Source organism: Vigna unguiculata, chromosome 1 (assembly GCF_004118075.2).
Source record: "Vigna unguiculata cultivar IT97K-499-35 chromosome 1, ASM411807v1, whole genome shotgun sequence".
NCBI lineage: Eukaryota > Viridiplantae > Streptophyta > Magnoliopsida > Fabales > Fabaceae > Vigna > Vigna unguiculata.
The window spans coordinates 2,702,413-2,724,671 of NC_040279.1; the positions used below are offsets into that span (position 1 = coordinate 2,702,413).

At 32.6% G+C, this 22,259-nt stretch overlaps 1 protein-coding gene across 3 annotated transcripts in view; it reads right to left on the reverse strand.

The window, feature by feature from the left end:
• Window positions 1–20,626, reverse strand: part of LOC114181785 (protein PHYLLO, chloroplastic) — a 76,285-nt gene extending 55,659 nt beyond the window's left edge. For 2 of the 3 annotated variants that reach the window (XM_028068342.1, XM_028068348.1), the window contains exons 1-12: window positions 20,013–20,626; window positions 19,791–19,902; window positions 19,160–19,276; window positions 18,159–18,263; window positions 9,923–9,982; window positions 9,719–9,787; window positions 7,277–7,381; window positions 7,012–7,206; window positions 6,399–6,497; window positions 5,084–5,650; window positions 4,702–4,926; window positions 4,130–4,432 (exon numbers count right to left, since the gene is read on the reverse strand). In XM_028068342.1, coding sequence (XP_027924143.1) covers window positions 4,130–4,432; window positions 4,702–4,926; window positions 5,084–5,650; window positions 6,399–6,497; window positions 7,012–7,206; window positions 7,277–7,381; window positions 9,719–9,787; window positions 9,923–9,982; window positions 18,159–18,263; window positions 19,160–19,276; window positions 19,791–19,902; window positions 20,013–20,569 — 2,514 coding nt within the window. In that variant the 5' untranslated portion in view covers window positions 20,570–20,626. Of the gene's footprint in view, window positions 1–4,129; window positions 4,433–4,701; window positions 4,927–5,083; window positions 5,651–6,398; window positions 6,498–7,011; window positions 7,207–7,276; window positions 7,382–9,718; window positions 9,788–9,922; window positions 9,983–18,132; window positions 18,264–19,159; window positions 19,277–19,790; window positions 19,903–20,012 lie in introns of those variants that run through there. The other variant, XM_028068355.1, reaches the window with a different exon arrangement.
• Between the last annotated feature and the right edge of the window lie 1,633 nt (window positions 20,627–22,259).

Here is a 22,259-nt window from a genome sequence, read left to right on the forward strand (position 1 = left end):
CTCGCACTCTTTTAATTCATGGCGAGGTTCCTGAACATTTCTGGGGTGATGCCATTCTTACTGCCTGTTATCTCATTAATCGTATGCCTTCTTCGGTTTTAAAGAATAACATACCTCACTCCATTTTATTCCCTCATGAACCTCTTCATCCCTTACCTTCAAGAGTTTTCGGGTCTACATGTTTTGTTCATAATTTTAGTCCTGGTCTTGACAAGCTTTCTCCTAGATCACATAAGTGTGTTTTCTTAGGGTTTACAAGATCACAAAGAGGATACAAATGTTTTTCTCCTTTTTTTAACCGTTATTTTGTGTCTGCAGATGCCACCTTTAATGAGTTCTCCCTTTATTTTAAGAGTCAATCTTCACCTCTGACTCCATCCAATCCTGACAACTCTTCTAATACCTTTAATGTTCCTATTGTTTGTGACCCTCTTACTCTGTCTTCTTCACCCTCGGTTCCTGCTCCACAGTCACCTGCTCCTCCACCACCTCTTCAGGTTTATAGTCGCCGTAATGATCACAACCACCACCATGTGACTCCACTCCAGTGCCAACTACTCTGTCTCCTCCAGCTCTAACACCTGAGTCTGACCTTCCCATTGCCCTCCGAAAAGGTATGCGTTCTACCCATAATCCCTCTCCCCATTATATTGCTTTGAATTATCATCGCTTGTCATTACCTTTTTATACATGTCTTTCCTCTCTTTCTTCTGTGACCATTCCAAAAACTGTCCGTGACGCTTTAGCCTATCCTGGTTGGCGTCAGGCCATGGCAGATGAATTAAGTGCTCTTCATAATAGTGGAACTTGGGAACTGGTCCCGTTGCCGTCTGGGAAATCTGTTGTTGGTTGCAGGTAGGTGTTTGTTATCAAAGTTGGACTTGATGGTACTATTGATCGCCTCAAAGCTCGTCTTGTAGCCAAAGGTTATACTCAAATTTTTGGGTTGGATTATGGAGATACTTTTTCCCTCGTGGCAAAGATGGCTTCTGTTCGTTTATTTATCGCCATGGCTGCTCTTAAACAATGGCCTCTTTATCAACTGGATGTTAAAAATGCTTTCCTCAATGATGATTTGCAAGAGGAAATCTATATGGAGCAACCTCCTGGGTTTGTTGTTCAGGGGGAGTCTTCTGGGATGGTATGTCGTATTCGCAAATCACTATATGGCCTAAAACAATCTCCTAGGGCCTGGTTTGGAAAGTTTAGCAATGTTGTTCAACAATTTGGTATGACTCGGTGTGAAACAGATCATTCAGTTTTTTATCAACACTCGAATGCTGGATGTGTTTACTTGATAGTATATGTTGATGACATCGTTCTTACAGGGAGTAACAACCATGGCATCTCTCAGTTGAAACAATATATCTGTCACCATTTTCAGACCAAAAATCTTGGCAAACTCAGATATTTCTTGGGTATTGAGGTGGCACAGTCCAATGATGGTATTGTTATATCTCAAAGAAAGTATGCCATGGATATTCTGGAGGAAACTGGGTTGATGAGTTCAAAGTCTGTTGATACACTCATGGATCCCAATACTAAACTTCCACCAAATCAGGGGGAGCCTATATCTGATCCTGAGCAGTATAGACGATTGGTTGGGAAATTGAATTATCTTACCGTTACTCGTCCTGACATTTCCTTTGCAGTCAGTGTGGTAAGCCAATTTCTTAATTCTCCATGTGAAGATCATTGGAATGCAGTCATTCGCATCTTGTAGTATATTAAAAAATCTCCTGGAAAAGGATTGTTATATGGTTCTAATAACCATACAAGAGTTGTTTGCTATTCAGATGCTGATTGGGCAGGATCTCCTTCTGATAGAAGATCTACATCTGGGTATTGTGTCTCCATTGGTGGTAACTTGATCTCGTGGAAAAGTAAGAAACAGAGTGTTGTAGCAAGATCTAGTGCAGAAGCAGAATATAGAGCTATGGCCTCAGCTGCCTGTGAACTTGTTTGGCTCAAGCAATTGCTTCAAGAGTTACAATTTGGAGATATTACTCAAATGACACTTGTGTGTGACAATCAGGCTGCCCTTCATATTAGCTCTAATCCTGTCTTTCATGAGAGGACTAAACACATTGAGATTGATTGTCATTTCGTTCGGGAAAAGGTTATGTCTGGAGACATCAAGACTGAGTTTGTTAACTCAAGTGATCAGTTAGCAGATATTTTTACGAAGTCTTTACGGGGGCCTAGAATTGATTATATTTGTAACAAGCTTGGCACATACGATTTGTATGCTCCAGCTTGAGGGGGAGTGTTAGATATAGTTTGATATTATTAAGATATTGTTAGATATTGATAACCACAATATCAAACAATATCTTCTATTTAATCTTTTTATTTTCAGTTACTCTTTTTACTTGTACCTCTCTCTATTATAAATAGATTACCCTATGTGTGGTTTATACACGAGGGAGATTAATCTCAATCCCTATCTTCTTTATTCTCAACATTTTTAAACTAGATGGCGCATGATTTTTAAGCAACAAGGAGAGCCTCCACTTCAGCAATAGAAGAAGTCATGCAATGGCTTTCAACGAGTGCATATTTTGGTGGTAGATCTTCAACGAGAACAAGGTTAATTACACCTGCATTGAACGTCAGTATGAAGTTGTCACGCAGGAACTTTATCTAAAGATAAAAGTACTCATGAATTGTGCCCAAAACCTGATAGAAGTGTGTCGCCAATAATGCAAGAGAGAATTAACTTTGATAACATTGATTGAAGCAATGTAAAAAGCATTTGATCCTGAACTTCCCACACTTCATATGCACTATTCATATGGTCAACATAGTGATCCTTATCATCTGGATACTGTGGAGAAATCGTAGGGTTAGCAACAAATACTTGAAGCCTATCTGATTTGGTAATGGGTTCAACTTGTTGACGTCAATGAAGATAGTTGGAGTTGTAGAGTTTCTCAACAAGAGAAACGGGAAAGGAGTAAGGTGTGGAGACAGTAGGAGTTGTAGCCACAACAAAAAGTGAGAACCACAATTGAAAAAGAAATTGAAAGTTGCCGCGAGGAAAGATGGCTCTAGATACCATCTTAGAGAGAAGAAAAAAGTGGAATATAGAGATATATATTTTATTATCTCTTACTGTTCACAGCAAAATACAAAAGGATCATTTATGGTAGGTACCCTTGAGAAATCAAACAGACCAAAAACAATAATCGAATTGACTAAAAGGGACAGCTGGCAAAACAAACTGTTGAGTTAGGAGAACATGTATTAAATTAATTGTAATTGTTACAAGTGTGGCGTTGTGATATACTAGAGATCATTATTTGTAATCATTACTTTAGGGATAGAGTTGTCTATACATAGAAGCTCATTTTTTCAATTTCAATAAGATCTTTTCCCTCATCCAACTTAATCCTTTCCAAGTTGGCATATATTGTGATAACAAGTTAGTCATGTACATTTCCAATAATCCAATACAAAATTATAAGAGCATATATATTGAAATTGGCAGGGACATTGTCAAAGACTTTGACAGAGTTCTTGTGGCTATAATTCATGTCCCTACAAAACTTTAGATAGCAGACATTTACACTAAGGGGCTTCCTCAGAGCAGATTCCAGGATCTTCTAGACATGTTGGTAATGATATATATTTATTTACCAACTTGAGGGGAGTGTTGTAAATAGTAGATTATTGGGATGAAAATATCCTCACTATCTTGATATTTATTAGGAGAAAATATATCAAGAATCTTCCTATTCATTTCATCATATTTTTATTTCCTTATTTTTAGGGATTGTTACAAATAGAGGTGATGAGAATGTGATGAGTATGATTGTTATCAAAAAATAATTTTTTATTTCCTTACATAGTTCAAGTTTCTCTTTTGGTTATACATAAAGAGCATTCACATATATCAATTTACAGCAATATTAAAGAGCATCCCTTACAAACAAGGTACCCTACCCTCTAAACCTACCAGCACCACCCTCAATATCAATCCTTTGTTCATGGTTCTCATACAGGAAAACAGTACAGCAGTAATGGACATACATTGAGCTCAAAATTACCTCAAACAAGAAATTCCATTTATTAAAACATTCTCTTTTAATATATCTAAAATGGGTATTTCTGAAAATATAAATAGTACCTTTTTGTTGCATCCTGCAGCAAAACCAATGGCTGTGCTAAGTAACCCATCTATACCACTAGCACCCCTATTAGCAGCCACCCTCATCAAATTAATTGGTAGGTCTGAGTTTAACATTAGTGATGAAACACTTTGATTGCACATAGACCAACTGCGTCCATATAAATTTGCATCCCTAATAGGCATACTGTTACCAAGAAATAGAGCAGACTCAGAGGAAAGAGCATCTGACATCACATGTGCAACATAAGGTTCAGTAAGGGAGCATTCTGCAGTAATTTGAAATTTTATCTCCCATTCAACCTACAAAGTAAAATGTTATGAGAAAATGACTATAGTTGTATCCAATATCAAGGAATTATTGTCAGCCACAAACAGAAACCTCTTAAAGTGTACTTGTCCAATGCCATTCTAAAAATTTTAATGGAGAACATTGACAATAGTGGAAATGCTTTCAACCAATTTCAAACAGCTAGATAAGATACCTCAGGAATACATGAGATTAGATGTAAAAGAAAACATTGCCAAAATTACCATAACAAGAAGTAACTTTTAATTATTAGAATTAATACCATTTTACTCAACAATTGTAGGGAAATGCCCCACATGCTCCTAGTATGTGTAACAGAAGCTTTACGTAAGCAGCCAACAAATTCAAAAATTGAAGTTTGTATACGATGAGTTATAATATGTGATGGATCATGCCGTTGAGGATGTTTGTCAACCATAATATATGAAAAAGGAGCACGATCCTCAAGAATCTGGCACACTCGTTTGCTTGTTAGCCTGCTTCCTATCTGCTCCAAATAAAAAAGGAGGATGGGAACAAGTGAAAAAGGAAAAAATATCATATCAAGAAAAGAATATGCAAAAACATAACCTGAAAAAGGAAAGTGAAAATTGTAGAAGGAAAAAGAAGGGGAATTGGAAATTTTTTGTAAAAAGTGATAATACCTGAATAACCACATCAACCTCTAACCAGCCCTTGACAGTATCTGAGAGAAGAGCTTGATCAAGATTATCAACAAATATAAAATTTCTTTCAATATCAGGAAAAGAACTTAAAAGAGTTCTCAACCGCAACCCTGACAAGATATCTGCTACAACAGGCCACTGAAGGTGTTTAGCCAAAAGCAGAGCAGCCCACATCTCATCTTCTGTGTGGATTGCACCAAATAGTAGAAGACTACTCTTGGATTTTTGAATTAGATCCAAGACTTCAGACATTTCACCAGGCACATTTGTACTGGTATTAGACAATCGCATATGAATATACTTGGTAAATGGTTCAGCATTACTCATCCAGAAATCTAACCCAGTCAAACAGCTAGACAACCATTTACAGGGACTGCTTTCTAAAGGCTCTCTAAAAGGGCAGTTGATATGTACTGGACCACATGGTGAAGAAGTTGCCCTATGTGCAGCAGAATCAAGAGTTGTGAGTACCATCCTTGCAGGAATTTGATCTGTGGGTGCAGGGAGATTAAAGAAAAATCTCACAAAAGAACCAAAATGGTTCACCTGATGCAGAAATTCAATGTGTTGACTGAGTAACCAAGGAAAACATGAATATAAATATTCCTTCATTTAGAACAGCTAATCACTTGCAATGGAAACTACCTATATTAGCATTTAAAATCACTATAGACTTTCCAAATTAATGCAGTAGATGTAGTAGTGAATTATAATATTCAAAAATATACCGAAATAGTCCCTGTTTTGCTCTGTGAATGTTGAAAGAATTATTGGAGATCAAGAGAGAAGGAGAGAGATGAAAAGAGAAACACAAATAGAACTGGTACTATTGAAAAAAAAAAAAAAACACGGGTTCTCTTTATATAGAGAAAGAAAAGAAACATAGCCGTAAAAATGCAACTGATAAAACAGCTATAACAAATTTTATAACAAACTTAATACAACAATCACACCAACCCCCACCAGCAAACTCAAGGTAAGGTGGATGCTGATTAACAAGAGCAACCACATTGTTTTGTCCCCTGATAAACATGAAAGCAGTCAAGAGGTTAGTTAACCACTAGCTCAGCTACATAAAGCTGATGACGTCAACTATTCAGTGTATGTAATTTTTCTTTCACTTGTAAAGAAAACACTTTCTGTGAATTATCAGAAATTCCAAGAACCCTACACTACTTCCCCCCCTTCCACCTAATTTAACATTGTATAACATGTGTGTGTACAGATGTCTGCATATACCAAAATATTCAGGAATATCAATGGCCATGATATTTAAGAATATAATGGCCTTAACCTGATCAATTGCTTGGTTTGCCCCACAATCCAAAAGCTCTGGAGGTCGATCTGCAGTAAGCAAAATAAGTGGCACAAAATCTTGACTTGCCTCCACAACCTGCAAATTTTGTCAGTCACCTAATTAGACAAAAAGTATTACTTGTGTCATAACAAACTTGATTAACATATCCCTCTAGAGAAAGAAAACTACAAATCAAGCTCATGTAACTAACAGTAAAAAAATAAATTAGGTATAAAAGACCAGCCAGCAAAGCAATCGATGGAACAAACACTAGTGTCAAATAATTAATATATCTTAAATAGGGAAACTTCAATATATATTATTTAGGGATCCTGTATATTCCTGTATCCTAAAATATAGGGTTAATATTATTATATTATTAAAATAAAATCATCAGTGTTAGAACCCACCATTTCTGTACAGTTCTTATAACTGAAAATCCATAAGTTATTTCATATCATTAAATTCCAATATTTCATAAATTCGCTACAAAATACAGAATGAAAACAATCCAAATCACAGATATAGAACTAATAAATCATTATACATTCAACATAATTCATGACAATGAGGAAAACCATGTCAGACAAGCAATACTAATGAAACTTACAGCTGGAAGAAGGTTAGAAACTGCTGTGCCTGATGATGTTATGACTACTGCTGGAATTTGAGATCCTCTTCCGTATCCAACGGCATGAAATGCAAGTGAACGCTCATCGAAGCATGAAATACAAGTGACTAATTTATGACTTGCAGCAGCAACAGCAAGAGGGGAAGATCTAGATCCAGGAGCAATACAGAAATACTAAAAGAAAGACTAAATCATAATTGTGTTAATATTGGCTCATTTATAACAATTTATCAGATCATCTCACCATCAAACCAAGTCTTGTGCACTCTTCAACAATAAGTGATGCCCAGACAGCATTAATATTGGCACTTTCTTTCAGTGAGTGCGATAATTCATTGGCATGATCCAACTGATAATGCAAGAGAGAAACATAACAAGGACAAATTTCAGACAAATTTACTCATTCTAACATTATTAAATAAATTCTCAAGGCACCACAGAGTAGAAAATAAATAAACCTTTAATAGCATTACAGAGCAAGAAATAACTTGGATAATGAATAATTTTCTTATTTTTTTCGATGGAAAAGGAATCAAATTTCCCAAAAAACTAAGGTGTTTGTTCCATCAAATCCCAAAAAACTAATGTGTTCCTAATTCTTGTTCTTGTTTAACGCCTCCATATTCACATCCATGACTTGTTTTCATTTCCTGCCAGATAATGCTTCAGATATAGAAGGTGTAGTTATAAAGTTTAGGTTTGTGAAAAAGGTCTTGTATTTTTGGGAGATTTCAGAGAACAAGAAATTTGATAGTGGGTAAAGTGGTCGTTGGGTCTGTTGGGTGCATGTTCTAGTTCCCTTTCTAAGGCCAATGGGAAGGTCTAGGTTTTGATACACCTGTGCTCTGAATTTTCATAGACAAACTCATTAGAATTATACGAATTTATAGGATTAAAAATATTTACCTCATGTCATGGTAGTAAGTTGGATTCTTGGACATGCACAGATTCTGAAATGATCTTTTCTCTAGTTGAATAAATCAGATTTTTCCCAAATTTTCCACCCTCATCATGGAGAATTTTAGTTGCAGGTTCAGGAGGTTTAGGTACAATACATGTAGGTCCATGAAGTTTAACAGCAGGTTCAAATGTCATATTTGGAAGCTTGAGAGACTCATCTTCCTCTCTTATATTCTCCACCTGAAGATGAGGCTGCTTGAAGTGGCTCTATTGTTAATTGAAGGTAACATCTCTTGACAAAGAATTTTTTGAAAGGTGAGTGATAGCATTTGTATCCCTTTTATGTGGTTGAGTATCCTAAAAAAACACATTTGACAGCCCTAGGATCTAATTTTCCCCTTCCATTACTATAAACATGCACAAAGGATACACACCCAAATATCCTAGGTTGGAGTTTATTGTCAGGGTCTATGTATGGGTAAAACGATAGGACTTCTATGGGACTCTTTGATCCTAAGATTTTAGAGTGTAATCTATTGATGAGATAAGTACCAGTCCGAAGGACTTCCCCCCAAAATTTCTTAGGAACATGATATTGAAAAGGTAGAGTTCAAATTCGTTCTAGTAAGTGTTCATTTTTTCCTTCAGCAATTTCATTCTGTTGAGATGTGTCACACATGAAGACTCATGGATTATCCCCTCTTTTTGGCAAAAAGAGTTGAACTCAAAATTAAAGTAGTCTTTGGCATTATCAGACCTAATTCTCTTAATATTTACTCCACATTGATTCTAAATCATTGTGACAAACTGAATAAAAGCATAACTAACCTCAAATTTGTGTTTCATAGGAAAACCCAAGTCACCCGGGTAGAGTCATCTATAAAGGTTATAAAACATGTAGCAGCTGAGATATTAGGGACATTAGTGGGACGCCATGCATTAATTTGAACAAGATAAAAAGGGATAAGGATTTGTCCCCAGTTTCCATCTCAAAATTCATGATCTCAGTCATTTAGGTGGATTATGCAGAAACAAAGGCTGCAATAGTGATCAAAGTGCCGCAGCAATGAAGGATGTGATATTATTTAAGGGGGTGCAGCACTGAAGGCTACGTTTTAGGATGAGAGACTCCCCAAGATTAGGAGCTCTAATACCATCGCAAATTTAGAAAGAATAATACATTTCTTCTGTATTACAATAATGAGGCCATTAGGCCTATAAATACATGACCCTTCTAGTTATTTGAAATACGGAATTTTGTTGTGATTATTTGGAATGATTAGGTATTTTATTATGCAGATATAATTTATGTTTTTAATATATATCAAGGTCAATCAGTTCAATAAGTGACCCACCTGGTTTGACCAGTGACCCATTGAGCTAGTGCCTAAACTATAACCAAGTAGGTTTTCACAACATTGAATATTTTTTTCCTTCTTTTACAATTATTGTTATTTTCTTTTTAAGCATAGACAATTACCCTTAAAAAGGGGAGATTGGTGAATGCCCAGAAGATTTGTTCAAAAATGAAGAGGACGACTATCAAAGTTTGTTGGAACAGTTAGGAAGAATAGCTTGAATAAAGATAAGATCCAAATATCCAATTTGTATCCTATTTATGATAAGGTTTTGCTAACCTCAATTTTCTATTTTCTTTTTTCTTTTTTTTTGTATGCAATAAATTGATTGGTTTTTCCTCACTAACTTTGCCTTTATACTTTAGCATTATATGACTATATCTGGATACGACATAAAGCATTATATATTTGCAATAAAATTAAAATACCATATTGTTTGAAAAAGCAAGGGTTGCTGATAGCCTTAAACAAAATTGACTGCAAGATGGAGACTCTTTCTGCAATAGAAGTGAATGAAATTGGAAATGTGCAATTATGCAGAATATAAAAATGGATGAAAATAAATAAATTTAATATTAACAAAGAAAAAGTGAAAATATAAAAAATGAAAAATGCACTGGAAAATAGAATACCAGTTCCATGATGTCACTTAAACATTCTCTTCCTCCCGGTGCAATAGTGTTCATGTGGACCTGGCAATTCATGCAGATCACAAATAAACAACTTGATAGATGGGGAAGTATTTTTCGCTTTAAAAAATATTGGAATATGAGCATTGCATTAATTAACAGAGAAAAAAAACATGAGCTCATAAACACTCAAAAATATAAACCAGAAACAACTTTAAATTTCAAAATTGAACGAAAGGAAGGATATCCAGACTGTTGAATTTCAGAGAAAGACATCAAACTAACTCAAACCTCATTAAGTTTCACACTCAGCTCCAGATATCGTGTTGAATTTCAGAGAAAGAAAAGCAACTGAATCAGACCAAAAGGTTTACTGTATTACAACTGAATATTGCAATTGAAATTAGTTACACATCATGAATCGGCTATCTATAGATGACTGAACAAAACAGAGGGTTGGCTAACTGAACCTGGAAACCTAATAGAGGACCAAAGGGAACAAATCTAAGACAAAAAAATGTTTGAGTAGCATAGCCAACTCTAATGTACAGGAAAAAAATTCTTTTTAACTAATTTTATCCCTTTAGACAGTTCTTATTAATGTCCAAAAAAGGATTAGTATTGTTAGGATTATGTTTGAGTTAGAATTAGACTACCTGATGCATGGATACATAAATTGTGGTCCCATATCAGAATAGTATATGTATCGAATACTGATAGATTCGAATAAGACTGTCATTGCATTTGAGATGCAGTCTATACATGATTTTTGGCTACCAGATATGACTTGGTCATGATTCTCACCTTTAAATGACTCAGTGTACCTCCTTCGTGCACTGGAGTTCTCTTCCTCTAACATCTATGTTCTTGCTACAAAATAAAAACAAAGCCTTTCTTTATTTGCTTTTCTACATTGCCTCGTGTAGTCACTCCAACAAAATCACCCCTACCAGTCATAATTCTAATATTCATCAAACTTCTACTTTCAATTTTAATATTTACCTTCTATGAATCTGTGACTTTAACTGCCAGAATTTTCAACAATGTACTCATCTTTTTTTTTTTGTATCAGTACAACTATGTAAATCTGTATTTCATAATGTAAGTTTTTAATTAATGTTTTGGAAATCCAATGTTGAAACATGTAATGTAATTTATTCTACTACGATTGATATGTAACCTAATCTTAATATGTATTATTAATTTGTTCTAATATGTATTTTGCATTTTTCTGTTACGTATTATTAATATAACTATGTAACTTTAAGTTTAATTACTTTTTTGGTCTGTGAAATATGAGCTACATCACTATAAAAAAAAATCATTTTAGTCCCTCAATTTTAGTAAAATATAGTTGTAGTTATTAAACGCTAAATTTGAGAATTAGAAACTCATTTTAGTCTTTCACATTTAATGTTTAGGGACTAAAATGGCATATTTTGAGAGACTAAAATAACAGTTTTCAATTTTAAAAGTCCAGGATTAGAATTACCTTAAATTTCGCAGTTTAAAAACATAATTAAATTATATTTTTATTATCACACGTTATCAGCACGATGCTCCAACAAACTGATGACTAATGAAAGTTTTTTCTCTCTAATGATAGCATTGTGTGTGTCTCAATCCAGCCTCTTTCTGATCCTTTCTCCATTTACAATTTTTCCTTATATTCTTTCTCTTGAGATGAAAATTGTTTGACTTTATCAATTTTCATCTCTGTCTTATTATTTTTATTTTTATTATAACAGTGATTATTATTATTATTATTATTATTTTATATGTTAGTTCTAAACACGTCAAACGTTACAAAATTTGAATTTGTGACCCTTGATATTACAAGGAAGAATTACTTATATTCGATATTATATGTTGAAATACATTTAGATGCATTGGGTCTTGGGATACCATTAAAGAAAGAAATAAAGCATCTGAGCAACTAATTTGCTACTACGACAATAATATTGCGAAAAGACATTTCACAAATATTATGAATTGATTTCATGCCTTTGTATGGCTGAACAAAACAATGAAGCTTTTGATGAAAAATCATGAGATCCGCTTCATTCCTAGAAGTGAATGCAGCAATAAATATTATGAATTTATTTCATACCTTTGTAGGGCTGAACAAAGCAATGAGCTTTTGATAGAAAATCAAGAAACATGTCCAATTGGTTCTGCTCCATCCCATAAGTGAATGAAGTAACATTTGATTTATATTTTCATGATCGTGATATTTTATGAACATGGCTATAAAGAAAATTTCAAAGACACATTTTGTCACCAGAAGTGGCAAAATAATGTGAAAAAGAGAAAAGAAAAATGTGAAAATATTGGCAAATAAAATGAAAGTATATATTATCATTACGATGGTAAAGACCATTTGAGTTGTATTTTTCGTACACCAAAGTATCTTACAAATAATGAAAAGAACATAGAAATACACTTTGCTTATGAAGATGGTGATTCTGATCATGGCCATATAGATACTACTCATCTTGATATTATTATTTTATTTGTTAAACCAAATGGAAGCATGAATCACCTTATTGGTTATGAGAGTATTAAAAAAAGGATTTTCTCATATTGATATTTATATTTATATGAACATGAATGTTGGCACTACCACCAATGATGGGGATATATGTCTTATTGATAGTGCAACAACTCATACAATTCTCAAGAGTAATAAATTTTTCTCTTGTTTGGTAATGCAAGAAGTCAACATTAGTGCTATTTCTAGTACTACAAATATAATTGGAGACTCCGGAAGAGCTATTGTACTTCTACAAAGAGGTACAATATTGCATATTAAAATGCATTTTATTCTCCTAAGTCTAATAAAAACTTATTAAGTTTTGAGGATATTCATCTAAATGAATATCATATTGAGACAAACAATGAAAGAGATATTGAATATCTATATCACTCGAATTGAGTCGAATATAAAATGTGTATTGGAGAAATTATTAGGCTTCTCTTATGGCTTATACTATAGTAATGCAATTGAGACACATGTCATTATAAGCTAGAAGCTTACAAATAGAAATGAATTTCTTATTTGGAATGATCATGATGCGAAAAAAAAAAGGTTGAAAAACTCATGTCGACACCCACTTAAGAGTCAAGAAACTTCTTCAGATCAATGAGTTCTCATGTACTATATGTTCACAAAAGTTGATAATAAGACCATCACCAGAAAATGAGCCAATCTCATTTTCAGAGCAAATACAAGGTGATATTTGTGGTTCAATCCACCCACTATGTGGATAATTTATATATTTTATGGTTTTAATTGATGCATCAACTAGATCGTCACATATTTGTTTATTATCAACTCGCAATCAAGTATTTGCAAAATTATTAGTACAGTTAAAAGCTCACTTCCCAGATTATCCGATTAAGAAAATCTGTTTTTATAATAATGGTGAAATTAAATCTCATGCCTTTCATGAGTATTGTATATCAATTCGAATTGAAGTTGAGCGTCCAGTAGCACATGTTCATACTTAAAATAAGCTTACGAAATCATTACTAAAACGTCTAAAATTGGTTGCAAGACCATTACTTATGAGAGCTAATGTTCCAATAGCTACTTGGGGAAATGCAATTTTGCATGTTGCATTATTGATTTACATCAAACCAACAAGTTATCACAAATACTCTATTATGCAGTTGGTTTTTAGCTAATGACATAATATTCTCATGTAAGAATTTTTGGATGTGGTGTATATGTTTTTCCCACCAAAAAGGACTATAATGGATCCTCAAAGACAATTAAGAATATATGTTTGATATGATTCTCCCTCGATAATGAAATATCTTGAACTACCAACATACTTATGTACAGTTCGACTTTTTGACTATAACTTTTATGAAAAAGTTTTTCTAACATTAGGGGGAGAAAGAAAACAATTGGAACAGGTATTGGTTAGAATAAATTATCATTATCTCGTCTTGATCTTCGTACAAAAGAACATGAACTAGTAGTTCAAAGGATAATTCATTTTCAAAATTAGTCAATTAATTACCTTATGTTTTACTGACAGAAAAATGGTAACTAATATCAGCTACTAATACTCCAAAGATAATTGATATTGATTCATAACAGACATGAAGGTGGTAGGCCTGTTAGTTCCAAAGAAATGCTTGAAGCGTGGTAGGTCTATTGGTTCCAAAGATAAAAGCTCTTGAATGAGAAAGGGAGCTAAAATGCAAGATGACCTAAACGAAAAGGTGAAAATCCCAAAAGATTCATTTGACATAATTAATGATTCGGTTCCAGAAGAACCTCAAGTACCTCAAATTGTTCAAAATGATGAGATCTCAATCAATTATGTCATGAATATGGAACCAAAATGAAGTCAACATTGACGAAACTTTTACATATAATATAGCGATGAATGCTATGAATGTCAATGAGGATCAATAACCAATGATCATTGAAGATTGTTGACAAAGAAATGATTGGCCAAAATGAAAATATGAAAAGAAGCACAATTAGATTTGTTTGCTAAACGAAAGGTTTTTTGACCTATAGTTCGCACACCTGAAGGTGCGAAACTCATTGGGTACATATGGATTTTTGCACAAAAATCAAATTAGGAATGATGACATTGTTAGTTACAAAGCACAATTGGTTGCTCAAGGTTTTTCACAAAACCTGATATTGATTTGTGAAAAGACATATTCACTGGTATTGGATACAACAACATTGCAATATTTGATTATCCTAGTTGCACAAAAGATTTGCATTTACATCTAATGGATGATGTTAGAGCCTATTTGTACAGTTCTCTTGAGAATCATATTTATATGAAAATCACTACATGATTTTATTTACCCAACAAGGAAAATTCTAAAGAGGGTATTCAATAAAATTGAACAAGAACTTTTATCGATTAAAACAATCAAGACGTTTGTGGTATAATTGTCTTATTGAGTACTTGTTAAAGAAGGATTTAGAAAAGATCCTTTTTATCCTTGTATTTATATAAAAAAATATTAGAAAATCAATTTGTCATAATTATTGTTTACGTAGATGACATAAACATCGTTGAAACTCCTGATGAGCTCACAAGGCAATTGATTGCTCAAAGAAAGAAGTTGAGATGAATGATCTTTGAAGGGCAAAGTTTTGTTTGAAATTAGAAATTGAGTATTTAAATAAAAGTGTTTTTATACATCAAGAGGCTTATATGATTAAGTTGTTTAAAATGTTCTAAATGGATAAGACACGTCCATTATGCACTCCAATAGTTGTGAGGTCATTGAATGTTGATAAATGTTCTTCTTAGATCTTAATAAAATGATGAAGATCTTAATCCAAAAGCACCATATCTTAGTGTCATAGAAACACTAATGTATCTTTCTAATTATATTCAATCTGATATTGCATTTGCTATAAATTTATTAAGCAAGATATACTTCTTCAACTACAAAGAAAATTATTTGGAGCAAAACATATCTTTCGTTGCCTTAAGGGTACTACGAATATGAGATTATTTCATCCAAATGATTCAAAATTAGACCTAATGGGTTATGTATATGCATGTTATTTTACATATTTTCACAATGTCACAATGGTTGATCACAAACAAGATGTTTGTTCACATGTGGTAGCACAATGGTTTCATGATTGTATATGAAACAAACCATAGTAGCAATATCGTCTAATCGTACAAAATTATGAGGAAAGTTGTGAATATCTTTGGTTAAGGTCTATTACTCAACATGTGCAAGAAACTTGTGGCTATTTCCAACAAAGATGACCATATATGAAAACAATAGTGTATTGAAAGGATGATATAGATATCCAAAAGATTCATTTATGTGAAAATCTGGTAGGTTTATTTATAAAGTCTTTACTAAGAAGAACTTTTGAGCAATTGGTCCCCAAGATTGTACTCTGTCATCTTAATGATGTAAGTTTACATGAGGAGAGAAATAGAAGATGTAAAGAACATTATTATATAGAATGATGTACTTTTTTTCCTTCACTAGGTTTTATCCCAAAGGGTTTTTCTAGTAAGGTTTTCACGAGTCACATTCTCAATCAATGGACACCCAAGGGGGAGTATTATGAATTGATGGTCGTTCATTGATTTGATACAATTACTCATATGATTGATACTCATATGATTCATTACTCTTTATGTAAATATTTGTAATCCTTTATGGGTTAGCATGTTGTATCATAAATAAGACTCTTCCTATCAATAATAATATACACAAAAAAGTTACTCCCTATTCTCTCATTGTTTATTCTTCTTTCTATTGTCTATTCTTCTATCTTCTCTCTATTATGCTTTATTTTATAACAAAAACATGTTTTTAGTTCCCCAAATGTGGGTCACTTTTGCTTATAGTTCTCCAACATAAAAATTACTTTTAGTCCCAGAATTTCAGAAAATCCTCCTTTTGATTCCCTCAACACTAACACTCCTTGTTGACATGGCTATTTGACATTTATGTCAACAATGACATCTGTAACTAAAATAACGGCAGAGAATTTAGATTTTTTGGCTAGTACTTTATAATTCCTCAAATCTAGGTCAAATTTTATTTGTCACCCAACTTTATGAATAATTTTCTGATCCCTCAAATTAAAAATTGATTATTTTAGTCTCTCAAATTAAAAATAAAATAGTGAATTAGCATCTCTAATTCCAAACTAGTGTGAAACTTTTGTTTCCCATGATAAAAACTTATGTCAAAATTCTATTCATGACAATGTCAGAAAAAACAAGAAAGGTAGGAGATAAGAAGGGACAACATCATTGTTGTCGTAGTATTAAGAATATTTTAAACATGTTAAAGTCGTCTTTCTCAATAATGTTTCAATAATATCATCTTTGAAAATCAAAATGAATTATTTCAAAATTGGAAGATTTAAAAAACCAAATAAATCAATTACATTTGGCACACTAAAATAAAAATTGATCCAAATTTTAGAGACTAGAAAAAACAAATTACAAAGTGTATTTCCAAATCATTATTTTAGTGACATGTATCATTGATAATGTTGATGTGGTTAGCCATGTCAACAAAGAATGTAACCCCATTATTGGCAAGGGACGAGAAAGATCATTTTCTGAAATTTAAGGACCAAAAGAGCAATAATTAATTTCGAGGACTAAAAGAAAAAATTATTCAAATTTGACGGACTAAAAACATTTAAACTTTTAATAAATCATCAAAAAAATCATGTCATTCAATTAAATCCATGGCAAATGTTTGTTGACCCTGTTTGCCACATCATCAATGTCACTAACATCGTCTAATTCCAAAGTCTACAAAGAGCATTTCCCAATATCGAAGAACTAAATTAAACATTTTAATTGGAGGACCAAAAGAAAATAGTGTCGCCAATGTGGAGGACTAAACATATTTAAGTCTAAAATTTGGAATAAATGCTTCAATTAAATTCATCACAGAATATAGGATGTTTCTCTATATCGCTTCGTGTTAGCTTGATATTTAAGGCAGAGGTTATGGAGGTTATTCATGCTATTGAGATTGCTCATCAAAAAACCTGGAGATTCATATGGTTGGAGAATGATTCTAATTTGGATCACAGGCTTTTCCAAGTGCGATCTGCCCCTTGAATATTGAAGAATATATGGATGAATTGAGTGGAGACTTTAAAACATATATATTTTCGTATATCATACACTGTTAGAGAAACAAATAGATGTTTTGATAGTCTAGCTTCCTTTGGGATAGGGTTATTTTTGGTAGGAAGGTGTTCCTCCCTTTATTTCATATGATTTTTGTAGAGATAAATGTGGGCTTTACATTTTATTTTGCATTTCTTATATATATATATATATATATATATATATATATATATATATATATATATATATATATATATATATATATATATATATATATATATATATATATATATATTCTATTAATGCAGCAACTAGGGTACAAACCTAGTTACAATTACAGTCAGTATAATAATGCAATTGCATTTTTACTTTTGATTAGTAAAAATGATACTAGACTATGGAGCAACTACATCCAAGATTGCATGGCAACTGATCTAACTGTACAAAACATGTTACTTTCCTACTCTTAATGTCATGTATGTATAATGTAAAATGCAACACATAAGCAACTTGAATGACAAATTTGGAGACACTTAGGATACTAGAGTAAAGCAACAATCAAGGAAGTAACAACTAGTTGTTTCAAGAAAAGCTTACACATTATGGAAGAAATTAGCTTATACCCTTGGAATGGATTTATCTTCAACCAAATTGAGTTTTCTGAGAGCACCTCTAGTGCATTTGGATTTCCCTTTGTCAATAATAGTGGTCCAAACATGACACATAACCTACACCATAAGAAATATAATATCAAGCATGAATACAGATTGGAGTTTATATTTTTTATTTTTTTTCATTTTTTCATAACACAAGAAAAGGATCCTCTAAATTATATGAAACAAAATGAAAGGCCCGATGAAACCATAATGAAAGGTTGCTTTGTCATTAAGAAATACAAATAATTCATTGCTTAACTTTCAGAAACTGACATAGTGAAACCATAATGAAAGAAACTGATAAAGAAAATATAATTCACTGTTTACTTTTAAGAATTCCAATTTTATTTGAAGAATGTGAGAAACAAGGGGAACATAAAATACATATATGGTGATATAAGTCTGTATACTGAAATACAAATGCCAAGATAATGAATTATTACTGAGAGGAACGAAAATGGATGAAGAGAGAATGAGAAACCAGTAAGAGGATGAAAGGATTTTGAGGATTGCTTTTGCTGAATTATTTTGTTACTCCCTCGCTCATTTTGTGTTATTGAGCATGATTTCTTCCTCTGTAAAACAAGTTCCCAATTCTATCAACTTTTATCAATTTCCCATTATTAAAACCGGTTCCTAATCTTGTCAAAATTTAAGGAGCAACAACAGTGCAATCTTGGATTAATACACTTAAATGTTGGAACTTCCCCCGGTCTAGTCTCATTTCAGTGCATAGTTCATTAAATTGGGTCTATGCATAGTACTCGCACTTCATGTCCATATGGCTATTAAGAGTGAATATGTGTTATGTAAAACCACTCATGAACTATACCTAATTGCTTACATTTTTAGTTGGTTAGTAGCAAGACCGCGAAGGCTTGCCTATATTATGTTAGTATTAGTACAATGAAGGTAAAGGTAAATAATCAAAACAAAGACCTAAAAGATAACATAAAGGCATCGGGCACCTGGTCTAGAGAAACTTCAAGCAAATAATAGGCTTCTTGAAAAGTAGAGTGGGAAAAGTCATCCCATGCAAGGGTCATTGTCAGAACGGAAACACTTTCCAGCTCATCCAACTCAATCTGCCATCACAAAATTTGCAGCCAGAAACGGAAGAATTATGAGCATGTTTTGACCAAACTCCACTATAACCACTTATAAAAGAGAAATATTATATTAGTTTCTCCATAAGCTAAGACAAGTTTATACATGACATAAAATTCAGATTTTGGAGAAGATAATCAAAAATAACTTCTACAAATTAGCTGACGGTGTAAGCTAAAATTAGCTTGTGGAGAAGCCTATCTCATTTTTCTTCCCTTTTTTTTTTTCTGAAAAGACTTACGGAAGAAAATTTTATTGAATATAGAGAAAATAGGAATTGAGATTAATCTCCCTTGTGTAAAAAATAAATAGGGACTGTATTTATAATAAAGAACACATGGACTAAACCAAAATATATATGAAGAATAATAATAATAAAAACAGAAAATAAGATATTAAAGATATCTTAACATTTCTCCAAACAAAGCCCGTGACAATGAGGGTAATTATAAAGAATTATTCAAAAGCTATTAAACAGTTGATTAACATTACCTGAGGGATGAAAAACCAAAAAGATCCTTCCTGGTGACTCACATTACCATCATCCACATTAACATCCATCAAACCATAGGCCACAACATTGGTGGAATCAGATGACACATATCTGCAGAAAGAAAAGTTTGCGTTAGTTCCTGATTAGTTCATAATTCTAACCAAATAGAATAATGCAGTGAGTGAGTGAGTGAGTGGGTGGGAATATTAACAGAAAAAAACCTATTGACGAAAGTGCGGTGGTTTGAGGTTAGAGGGAGAAAGCAAACAGCGGCACCGATGGCACAAACGCCGCGGGCTCCATTGACGTAGAGCGACTTAGGATCGGCATCGTTCTTGGAAAGGTAAGCGAGAGGGAAAACGGAGGAGGAGAGGGGTTGAGAACAGAAGAGAGCGAAGGCATTGGAACCAGGAGGGACTGCAACCTGAAATCGAAGGAATCCGGTAGAGGAAGGAGGCCTCTGCAACTTCAACGCGTGGAGAGCGTCCTTCAATTTCTCGAGTCCCTCCTCCAATGTCAACGCCGGAGATAGAGTCCGCGTCACGCACTGCTCGAAGAGCACTTCCTTCTCCAGAACGTCACCGTTTAGGGGTACCGGTCCATCAAACCTCACTCCGACGACTCCGGTAACCACACTCCGGCTCCGGCTTGGGCTTGCGCTGTTCCACCCCCCGGCACTTCGCATTCCGATTCCGAAATTATAGCCACCACCCTCAGCCATAAACATTTCGCTGTTGCAGACCCTCCATCTTCCCAACGCCGACCCCGCCAAAATCATCGATAACGGATAAGAAACTCACTCTCACTCTATCTGTTATTTTCCAAGTAGCACTGTCACCACATAAATTTGACTTGTTTGGTAAGAAAGAACCGTTAAAAAATGAAGAAAAGATATAGGTTTAATTAATTGACCGGTTATACATTAAAAATAATTCTAATTTATATATATATATATATATATATATATATATATATATATATATTGATAATTGCTTTTAGTAACTTTTCCATAATATTTTTTGGTATACATTATTTATTTTACTCTTATTAATGTGGTATAAAATTTGAAATCCTAATTATTAAAATAAAAATATTTGGTAATCTTAACATAAAATTTAAGATCACAATGATAAATAGGCGAATCAATAAAAAAGTTAAATATGTTTTTGGTTCCTTAATTTTTAGTGAATTTTGAAATTAATTCATTTTAAAATTTTGGACTAATTTTGTTTTTCATCTCTTGAAATACGTGAATTTAGTTTTTTTAATCAGATTTTGTTAGTTTATTTAACCTTTTAAGCGTGTTTTATAATAGTATTTGACTTAACATTAAAGCAAAAATGTGTCTAATAGTATAAACAACTCAAATATAGTATTTAACTAAACTTAACAAAATTTGAATAAAATGACTAAATCTACGTATTTTGAAAGACGAAGGACTAAATTAATCCAAAGTTTCAAAATAGACTAATGTCAAAATTCACTGAAAGTTAAGGGACCAAAAACATATTTAGTCCTTTAAATTATAACAAAATATAAAGAGATGTCATCTTTTATGTCTACATTTCAATATTTCAGTTTTACCCTTAATTATTATTTTTTAATTAATTATTTTATAAATAGTTTACTCTTAATCGTTATTTTAAAAATCTTTTTTATTTTAAAACTTTTTTTATACATATATTTTATTTTTCAAATTTTACATTTAATAACTATTTTAAAAATTAGTTATATATTTCTTACTCGTCTTAACTCAATTTTTTATGAAAATTAAGGAGATGCAAAAAGAGGGTCCCTATCATGCATGTGTTTTAATTTGAAGATGTTTCTTATTACATAACTGAAAATGTTTAAGGAAAATTTTCGAGTTCTGATTTGGTAATGAAAATATGCACGACCAAAAATATAAATTATGACTTTTGGACTGTGCATTACACATTATAAAACAGCATTTCAGATTGTATTTTGAAATACAAAATTTGTATTTTAGAATGCATAAATTAAAGATAAAAAATTGACTTGTGGACTACAATTTGGAATATACTTATATGTAATATTTCAAAATATTAAAAGCATTTTTTTATCACATAATTCAAAATAAATTATGCATTGTTCAATCTAGAATTAATCTAAGAACTATGATTACATTATGGTTCTATAATTTGAAATACATTATGTTTTCTCAAAAAAAAGAAATTCTAAATTATATAATTCAAAAACAAAGTTCTACATTCAGAATTGACTTATTGTACAATTTTGAATTATATAACTATTTTGCAAAATACACCATGCATTACGCAATTTGAAAACAAAATTATATAATAAGGTTTAATTAGTGATTTAGAGTGTGAAACCCTAAAAAATAGCATTTTAGAAGTGTTAGATATTTAAAAATAACGAAACTCGATTATTTTAGGTTAAAATACTTTTTTGTCTCAATTTTTAGTTTTTTCAAATAAATTCTAATT